Source organism: Calliphora vicina, chromosome 1 (genome assembly GCF_958450345.1).
Source record: "Calliphora vicina chromosome 1, idCalVici1.1, whole genome shotgun sequence".
Lineage (NCBI taxonomy): Eukaryota > Metazoa > Arthropoda > Insecta > Diptera > Calliphoridae > Calliphora > Calliphora vicina.
The window spans coordinates 72,174,377-72,185,498 of NC_088780.1; the positions used below are offsets into that span (position 1 = coordinate 72,174,377).

General features: G+C 29.5%; 1 protein-coding gene across 1 annotated transcript in view; it reads left to right on the forward strand.

The window, feature by feature from the left end:
- Myo81F (Myosin 81F) overlaps positions 1 to 9,565 on the forward strand; it is a 708,752-nt gene extending 699,187 nt beyond the window's left edge. The window contains exon 11 of the mRNA XM_065514962.1: positions 9,297 to 9,565. Within this exon, the coding sequence (XP_065371034.1) occupies positions 9,297 to 9,383 (87 nt within the window). The 3' untranslated portion in view covers positions 9,384 to 9,565. The remainder of the gene's footprint in view (positions 1 to 9,296) is intronic.
- Positions 9,566 to 11,122: the final 1,557 nt, after the last annotated feature.

Genomic DNA, 11,122 nt, shown 5'->3' on the forward strand with positions numbered 1-11,122 from the left:
TCAAATATAGAAAAGATAGAAAGACGCCAAAACAAGTTTCTAAGAATGATCACAGTTGCACCCTGGTATATAAAAAACGCGAATATACACAAAGATCTAAACGTGCCCCTTGTAAAAACTGAGATCACGAAAAATGCAGAAAAATATTTTAAAAAAACTTTAAATTCACACAAACCCATTTGCCCGCAGACCTAATCTAGAAGGAAGAATGCCAATTCAACCAAAACAACCATGAATTAAAAATTGCATTTTTTCCCCTTGCAAATGCTATTCGATCATCCTAATATTATACACAACGTGTTGCTACAATAGAACAAGAAATGTAGGAACAAAACGAACATATTTTTATAAATATTAAAATAAAAGCTCATTTACACTTAAAATATATCCATATTACCTTTAACCTATTCGCAGGTATGACCAAAAAGTAAAATATTTTTAACGACAGTTTTTTATATTTTGATAAATATTAAAATAAAAGCTAATTTTTACTTAAAATATATCCATATTTACTTGTATATCAGTTTTTGTCTTCGTAGGATACAGTTACCTATTCGCAAGTATGACCAAAAAATAAAATATTTTTAACGTCAGTTTCAACTCCATTTTCAAATTTTTAAAAGTTTTTTTTAACAAATTTCAGAATTTTTTGATCATCTTATTGTAATTTATTGACAATATAATAGGGAATACAAATGTGAAAAAATTATGAAAATATCTCGTATAGTTTTTCCGAATCTGCGATTTAAATTTTGAAATTTTCGGGAAAAACCAAATATTTGACCATTTTTTGGCGAATGAGCTCTATTTCCTTACTGTTATGAATTTTAAGTAAAACCTATTCAGAATATTATAGTCCAGATAATTCTAAAAATACTCTGAAAGTTTTACTAAAATTGGAAAACACTAAACCCTTAATCGTGAAGGTCAAATTTTTCAATATTTGGAATATTTTATTTTTCGGTCATACCTGCGAATAGGTTAACTGTATCCTACGAAGACAAAAACTGATATACAAGTAAATATGGATATATTATATTTTATTTACGTATAAATTTTTATTTACGTCCCACACAGTTGGACGAAAAATTATGTTTAATTTATAGATCCTATCATCAGCGCAGGTCTGTTGGATTCCTTCTTCTTAGTCGGATGTAGCCATTACTTCTCATTAATGTTCGTGCAAGTGGGTTTGGGTGAACTTCTAACTTTTTCAAATATGACTCTGCTTGTTTTTTTATTTCATTGTTCACCAGGGAGACACCTAGGTCCTTATGAATGTTAATATTTCTCACATACCAAGGCGCTGCTGTTATCATTCGTAATATTTTATTTTGGAATCTTTGAATTTTTTCAATATTAGAAGCTGAAACCGTGCCCCATAATTCAATTCCATAGCACCATATGGGTTTTATTATTGAACTGTACAGCAAAAGTTTGCAATCTAAACTCAATCTCGAGTTTTTACCAATTAGCCAGTAAATTTGTAGTAATTTTAACTTCATTTGAGTCAATTTCGAATCTATATGCTTTTTCCAGGTAAGACGTCTAGACGGTCTAGATGCAGACCTAGATATTTAACTTCAGTTTGTTGAGGTATTATATTATTATTTATTAGGATTGGAGGGAACGATTCTCTACGCAATGTCATAGCTGTAACTTGTGAATAAAATACAAAATATAAATATTTTTTATATTATTTTAGTTTTTGTTTCCAATTATAAATATTTATTTTCCAAATTATTTATTAGTTAAATAAAGTATCTGTCTAATTTATTAATAATATTTACAGTTAAATTTATGCATATTTATATCTTTTAAAACCAAATAAATTATAAATAAAATCATTTTATATTAGTTTAATTTAATTAATTATTATTGATATTTTTTTAGAAAATATTAAAATTTTATATATTCAAATAAAATAAAGTTGAATAAAATTTAAATTTATTTCATTTAGATACAAACAAAATCAACTAATTTATTTAGAATATTTATTCAAACAAATTACAAAAAACTAAAATTATTCAAACCAAAAATTATTGAATAGAAATAATCTAATAAAACTTTAGAAATATTTTTATTTCTCACAAATTTGAAACAAATAAATTTATTTTTCCAAAAATTACTGAATAGAAATAATTCTAATAAATATTACGGAATATTTTTATTTCATAATAATACTGATGTAAATTGTCTTCTGATTGCACTCTGAGTTGAAAAAGTTATTTTCGAAACGAATTAGAAATTTTTTCAGATTTAACTTGTTTTTTTCTTAGTTTGGGAATGGAAAAATTCCGGGAAATTCGGAACCCAAATTCTCTGATATCTATTATTCTATTTTTAGAAACTACTACTTAATCATTGATTATATTGTTACGAAATTGTACTTGAATTCAAATATAACGATTTTAACGGCTGATTTAAAAGTAGCATAATGCTTTCAAGTAACAGTGCTGTAAAACTGTAACATATCTATGGGCATTGTTAAATAAAAGCTTTCAGTTGATTTGATTGTAAGTTGGCAACGCTGTATTCGAGTTCGAATAATCAGTTAAAGAACATTGTAGAAAGTACACCACAGATGGCTTATGATCTAGAATATTTGAACTTTGACAGTTAAAGAGCTTTCTAGATGGTAATGCAGTGTTATAAATAGTGGCAGAGGTTGCAGTCGTTAGTGAGTTGATCCGAGACGCCTTTCGAAGAAACATCATCTAAGTGCCTTAAAGTGTGTTGTGTTTGTTTCAAGTAAATTCGTGTACATTATAAATTGTGTCTGTAATTCTGAGAATTTATAAACGTGTATAAAAAACATTGTGTGGCTATTTAATTCTGTTGTTGTACATTTTAAAGAAATAAAGAGTTGTTACAATTTTTAAACTACTAAACGGCTTTTATTTGCAATCAAAAGTATCCGGTTTATTTAAAGGAAATAAACCAGCGTTTTGAAAAGGTTAAAACGTAACAATATTATCACTAGAATATGAAAACAGATTTATGGTTTCAATTGGAGGTTTATTATTAATTTAAATTGTGAAGAACAAAATACATGAATTATTTTTAAAAACTGTTTTCAAAGTAACTAGTTGTTGTTAAAAATTATCCTCTGACATGTCATTCCTCCTAGGGCTATTTAATAACCCCGCAAGTGAAAATAGACGTTCAAAATATGGTTGAATTATTTTTGAGCATTGTTTTTGTTTTTCCATAGCAAACGAAGGATCTTTTTCATAATCATCGGAAGAAAAATCTTCGTCCGATCTCATTTTCACACACAAAAATATTTTTCTATAAAATTGTTCAAAAATTTGTTAAATATTTGACTTTATTTTCACAAATAAAATTATTCAAAGAAAATTTCTATGAATAAAAGTATTCAAACATTTTTTGTTGAATATTTAAATATTTTTCTTTTTTTTGGAGAAATAAAATTATTCAAAGAATATTGCTTTGAATAAAATCTATTAACAAATTTTCGAATAAGTGAAATAATATTTTATTCATAACTAGTTGAATAAATTAAATTAATATTTAATTTTTACTATAAAAATAAAATTTGAAAATAATTACATTTTTTCATATTGATTAGAATATTTTAAAATCTATTCATTACATAATAAATAAAATACAACTTATTGTTACTAAAATACAAATACTATTAGTATAATTTTATAAATGTTTATTAAAAAATTTAAGTATAATTTATTTAATATCGTATTCTATTGAAATCGAATAATATTTAATGCTTTATATTTTAAATAGATATATGTTAATTAGTATCCTATTTTGAAAAATATAGAATGATATCAATATAAATTTATTTTTTCAAATATAACTAAAATTCAAAAATAATTAAGTTTTTGGAAATATTTCGAATAAAAATATTCACAATTTACAGCTATGCGCAATGTGAATGCATGTATTCTCCATTGTTTTAACCACCTTTCTATGTCGAGTATATGGTCTTGCAAAAGTACAGATGTTTCTTGGGGGTTTTCATGAATGGCTAGTATAGCTGTGTCATCAGCAAAAGTAGATATGTGGGTTCGACTGTTTGTAGGCATATCACAAGTATATAGCAAATATAGGAAGGGACCCAGTAACTTCCTTGGGGTACGCCTGCTTCAATAGGCTGTGGTGAACTTATGAAGTCTCCCTCATTAAGAACGAACTTTCGATGACTTAAATAACTTTCTAGAAGCTTGTGTGTGTTCACAGGTAAATATTGTTTTATTTTTATCGATAATCCTTCATGCCATACTTTGTCGAAGGCTTGCGAAACGTCGATGAAGAGTGCAGAACAATATTTTTTTTCTTCAAATGACTTGGATATGATTTCTACCAACCTATGAGTTTGTTCTATGGTGTTATGTTTTTCTCGAAATCCGAATTGATGAGTTGGAATATAATCAAAATGATTCACTATCGGCTTTAACTTGTGCATTAACAGTTTTTCGAATAGCTTTGATATATTTGACAATAGGCTAATGGGTCTATATGATTCTACTTTACTGTGATCTTTTCCCGGCTTAGGTATCATTGTAACTAAAGAAACCTTCCATTCTGGTGGATAATATTCAAGGCGTAATAAAGCATTAAAAATAAATAGGATTATTCTTAATGCAATTTGGGGTAGCTCGAGGAGCATCTTGTTACTGATTTTATCAATACCAGGTGATTTTTTAGAGTTTAAATCAACAATAGCCTTGTTAATCTCTGAAATCTCAAAACGAAGTGGTTCAGTTGCAGTAATATGGGGTAAAGTAGGTGGTAACTCTATTATGTCGTTTGACTCGTTTGGGGAAAACACATTCTTTAGATGACTAACAAACAGGTTTCCTTTTTCAGTATCGTTTCTCGCCCAGCCTCCACTAGAGTTACGTAGAGGACGTCTGATCATAACAGGTCTTTTTAATTTTTTTGTAGCTCGACATAGAGAGTAGTTTGAGTACTGGGTGGCATCTAAGTTCTCCAGATATTTATTAATCGATTCAGTTTTGCGTTTGTGAAGAAGCATACTGAGGCGTTTGCGACATTTTCTAAGCTCCGTTTTAAGTTGAGGGGATCTATAGAGTTGCCACTCTCGACGAACTCTTCTTTTTTCAGCTAATAACTGTTCAATGTCTGCAGAATAGAGTCTATTGTATCTTATTTTTTGGGTTATTTGAGTGGCGTTTTCAACAGCAAGTTTTAAGTTTTGTTCAAAATTTTTGAGTGAGATATAGATATCTTCTGCTGTTCTTAGCGATATATTTTCTGTACTGTGTGTGCTAATATATTTTTTATATTTCAACCAATTAATTTTCGTGCTTGATATTGCAGAGTGACCAGTCGGGGATACTATTTCTAGGGGGTTCAAAAGAGTAACGAAGGTGGGTGAGTGATCCGAGGATAATTCTAATGAAGATTTAACCTGCATTGGTAATTTTTTTGTAACTGCAAAATCAATGACATCGGGTATTTTGCTTGGGTCAGTAGGCCAGTATGTTAGTTCTCCGCTCGACAGCACATTCAAATTTATTTATTTAATTCGCCAATGAAATTACTATTTCTTGCAGGCTAGCATAATTCTTAAATCTTAATTAAAATCTTTTTACTATAGTATAATTTAAAAAATACAAAGTTTAAATGTCATCAGTTTAATAAATGAATACTCCGTTTGATGACATTAGGATCAGTCGAATAGTCAATAAGATAATAGAAGTTTTTGAATTGAGCACTAACTCTACGCATTGGATCAAAGTTTGCATAATTTGAACGGAAATATTGGATCTTAAGTGGGATATAATTCCTTGTTGGTCGATTTGGAACTATGAATTCGATTTTACGAAGTAGGAATTCCGAATTAGTTGTTCCATTCAGTAAATTAATCATGAATGAGATATTCATATATATTTTTCTACTTTTTAGAGTAGGGAGTTTTATGAGTGCTAATCGACTTTCATATGATGGAAGATTAATGTTTGAATTCCATGGGAGTTTGGGAAGGCAAAATAAAAGAAATTGTTTTGGACGGATTCGTATTGCGGATCCCAGACAACACAAGCATATTCTAAAATTGGACTCACAAGTGATGTAAACAATTGCTTTGTGACATAAGGATCATCAAACTCTTTTCCCCAGCGTTTGATGAAACCTAATACCCCTTTGGCTTTGTTAATAGTTTGTGAAATGTGAGAATTAAAACATAATTTATTATCAAGCAATACGCCAAGATCAAGGAATATCTCAACTTTATCAAGTTGATAATCATTGATTGAGTATCTACAGATTACTGGACTTCGTCTGTAGAATGTCATTTGTTTATATTTTTTCAAATTCAGATCCATTAAATTCTTATTAAAATTATCCAGATCAGCTTGAAGTAAGGAACATTGGTTAGATTGATTTAAGCTAAGGAAGAGCTTAACGTCATCGGCATATATTAACATTTTGGAATTCTTAATACAGGATGGTAGATCATTAATGAATATTAGAAATAATACTGGACCCAAATGACTACCTTGAGGAACACCAGATATAACTGGAATATTTTTTGATTTATAGTCTCTGAACAATACACATTGATGTCTGGTTTTCAAGAATTCAATTTAGAAATTGTATTAAACAAAGCGCGACCTTTCGCGGTTACAAGTCTTGATCCCCAGTGAGTATGCATAGCATTATAATCGCCAGCTGCCAGCAATCGGGGTCCTAGTGATTCGCAAAAAATTTCATATTTGTTTTCATAAAAATTTTCATATTTGGGTTTACAAAACTAACATTATATCAACTTCATGACTTTTAAGAAAATACTCGAGTTCGTTTTTATGTTGGCGAATGCCGTTAGCGTTCCAAAAACATATTCTTAGGCAGTTCATGGTCTGTTAAGCACAGCCTGCATTGATTGCATCTTAAGCATTTCTTGCATCATGTTACTCATTGAGTTTGTAAAGTTATTTACCGATTGCACAAGAGTTTCTATTGTAGATTCTAGTCTGGTAAAATTGAAAATTGGCGTTTGCTCTCGTATCTCTGGGTTCATATTTTGGTTTTGTGGTTGACGGACTGGTTGTTTCTTAGTACATTTGCATATGTTTCTTTGTTGTCATATGTCTGTTGCAACGGGGGTAGTTAAAATTGATGTTATTTATGGCTGAGCGGGGAAAATCTTCGGTTTATGGCTTTGTGTTTTTTTAAGAATTGAGTAGACAGGACAACCCCTGTAGTTCGCTGAGAGGTTACCTCCGCAGTTGCTGCATTTTTTAATTTTAGGATCATCCTTGGATTTGTTACATTGGGATGTGTTATGCAACTCTCCACAAATAACACATACGGGTGGCAACTTGCAATATGCCTTGGTATTGCATTATTCTTGGCAGTTCATACATTGGACGGGACCAAATCGTTTATGTGGTTCTTCTACCGTAATTTTACGATGCACTAAATACTTCAGGTTATATATGGGATGTGTTTAATTTTTTTCAGATTTATGACACCGGATTCAAGTTCAACACGGAAGAGTGGTTGGGTTTTTTTTCGCGATTTCTAATGTTTATCACATTTTTTGTCTTAAAACCTTTATCTTCTAAGCTTTGCTTTATTTCGAGTGGTTCAACATTACAGTCAATACCCTTTATTACAACTTATAAACATATGACATAGTTATTTATCCGTTTCAGACAATTATAAGAATTTTGGCATACATTTGATAGTGCATATTTTGCTCTTTATGTATATTTTGCGTTTTATGGCATATTTTTTCATATTTAACTGATAACTGCATATTTTTGTTGTATATTTTCATTATTTTGTTTTCATAATATAATTTTATTGCTTATATTGTAATTTTTAATTTCTACATTTTACTATTTTGTTAAGGTACAATGATAAAATTAGTTTCCATATATTTGAATTAAATTAAAAATATTCACACACAAATATCAAAATAGTAAAAAATACGTAAAAAATTAAATAGTATGTTATTATGAGGAATTTCTTATCAAACTGTTGGATACATTAAAAAAAACTTAAGGTTGCTTAAGATAGTTATGGTTCAGAATATTAAGATCCATCGAAAATCTCAAGTTCAAAGCACATTGATAGATTTACATAAATTGTAATAAAGATATTAGGAAATCATTAAAAAACAACCAATGGATGAGAAAGGAAGAAACGTAAAAAATGCCACAGTATTTTGAGTCCCAATAATAAAACTGCAAAATTTTTTTTTAATTACCACAGTTTTAAAGAGAACAAATCATTCCACTGCTGTAAGGCTTTTTGATAATTCTATTTAAATTTTTGAAGTCGTATTTAGATATTAATCTACATATATGGTCAAGGCTACAAAATTCATTGCAATTTTTTTACTAAAAAATTACACACGATCTCTATATTGATTTTGAAACATAATTCAAGTGATAAGAAAGTGGTTTTTAAAGGTTTTTGTAGAATAGAGACATTTTCAGAAATTTATCCTTAACAACCTCTCCCTAAACATTGGTGCACATGGTTTGAGAAAGTAAAATTGTATGCAGCTAATTATTAAGAAAAAGTTTCAATTTTAAATTGTCTAATACTTGGCAGTTTAAAATTGAATTGATCAATTGATTGAGCTTATCTAAGAAATCCTACGGAAATCTAAAACAGATTTAATTTTACAATTTTAAAACATAACTTAACACAGTGATTTATATCAAAATATAATAAAATGAATTTAATCAAACTATTGCCAAACTATGCCAATGTCACTAAAATCGAAATTTAATCCTATAATAACGAATTTTAATTTATGAGCACAATATTTTATTTACTTATATTATTTTTAATAAATATATTAATATAAAATATATTATTTTAATAAAACATTGAAATCAAACAATAACCAACTATTTTTAAGTGCATTTTTTTATATTTTAAGAGCATATTTTTCGTTTTTAAGTGCATATTATATGCGCATAAAACACTTTTTTTTAGAGCATATTTTTGGTTGCCTGCTTATAATTCTTATATAATTCTTATTTTGCAAGATATTTATAGTTTTTTATATAACTTTATGTTAAAGGTTTCCTCATGAGCTCGTAACCGGTTACGAGCGATTAGAAACTAGCACACTCACAAATAAATCATGAATTTATTTAAAATTAATATCTGGAGTCTACTAAATAAGAAATTTCCATTTCCCGTACATTTTTTTGATATACAGTAATTTAATTGAATATGTTTTTATTGTTCTCTTTAAGTCTATAATATCTATATTTTTATTACATAACAAAATCAAAACTGATCCAACTTATTTATTATTTTTTCAGGCATTCCAAATTGCTACGCTTATTAAAGAATATTCAGAAATTGTAAAAACTCGTAAAACTTTAACAGAAACTTCCAGAATACAATAGGACGATCCTTTTAAAAAAAATTAAGGAGAGCGTAAATTGTATATACAACATTAATTGCAGTAATTATAGTTATTAATTTTATTAGCTAAAGCTCACATTTAAAATATGTTATATATATTGTTTACACAATTTCAGTTTAAGACGTACTATTTTAAAATAAATTACTTATTATGAAATACATACTTTCTGTTAATAAACATGTCATATTTATTGAAAACAATGACGTACTGTAATAAGAGAAATTCAGTACTTAATTTAAAATAGAGAAATTAAGAATATTGGTTTTATATTGTGTATAACCTTAATATTTTTTAAGGTAATATTTAAAAAAAAATATTGGGCAAATCTTTTTCCTGCTAAATTGTTTAATAAAAACACGTCTTGTTTTTAGAGATGTCTAATCAACAGTAAGTATTTATTAATTTCATTTGTTCTATTTACTAATAATTGATTTTATTATAGACATTTTTCCTACTTTCCTGTTGACTGTTATATTCCATTGCAGCAAACAGTAAGTAGGACATTTTATACTTTTGTTTATATTTCTGTTTAGATACATATTTAGATTTGTTTTTAAATACAATTAAATTTTTTTAAAATCTTAAACATGTTTTATTTGGAATAAGAAAGGATAAGTAAAATCCAACTGGTGCAGAATAGACCGAACATCCCGGCCCCATTGAAGGACAACAGGTCTTCAATTCATTGGCAATAATGCGAGCTTCTAAATGGGTCGTTTAAATACGCCGTTTTTAGTGCGTATCTCTGCCACCCTCACCTTGCATTCCTTGCCTTCGGTTACGGCTACGACTCGGGCGGTCAACCACTCCTGGGGTGGCAGGTTGCCTTCGTGAATTATCACTAGCTCGCCCACCTGTAGATTGGGAATTTGCTGATGCCATTTGGCCTTGTGCTGTAGACCCAGTATATATTCTTTGGACCAAGCTTGCCAAAACATCTCCTTCAGTCCGGAGAGTAGTCGCCACCGCCTCCAAGACTTCAGCACGTTGCCTTTTACGCCTTCTTCTGATCCTGGCGGCAGCGAAAGCAGAACCCCTCCTACCAACAGATGTGCGGGTTTTAGTTCTTCCCCGTCCTTGGGGAGCTTCCCGTTAATCCTCGTACGCCTTCCGTAGATCCTTTAACACTCTGCTGGACCCTACAAAATTCGTTGCATTGTGGCAATGAATCTTCCTGGGCAATCCTCGTCTGGCAGTAAACTTTTTAAGACATAAAATAAAATCATTAACTGACAAATCAAACACTAACTCCAAGTGAACTGCCTTTGAAGAAAAACAAACGAATACCGCCATATACATCTTTATTGGCGGTCTTCAACGAATTCTCAGTGATACATTTACTGGTCCACAAAAGTCAACAGCGACAGCTAAAAATGGACGCATTGACCTCACTCTATCGGTGGGTAAGTCTCCCATTATTTGCGACATTAATTTTGGTTTGTATCGAAAACAATGCACACATTTACGAACAACTCTTCAACATTCCTCCTTGGCATTATTAACCAGATTTTTTATTTTAACAACGATATAATAGCTTTGGGGCCGGCATAGGGTTGCCAGCATTTGTCCAGCTAAATAGAATTTTTCGACAATAATAGCTATATTATTTATTACTTCAAATTTACTTACTACTAAGAAGAAAGGAAAAAATAAATGACAAACAGTTTTAGGGGAATACGTGTCATATGGAATTTCTGATAATGACGTCAATGAAGAGGA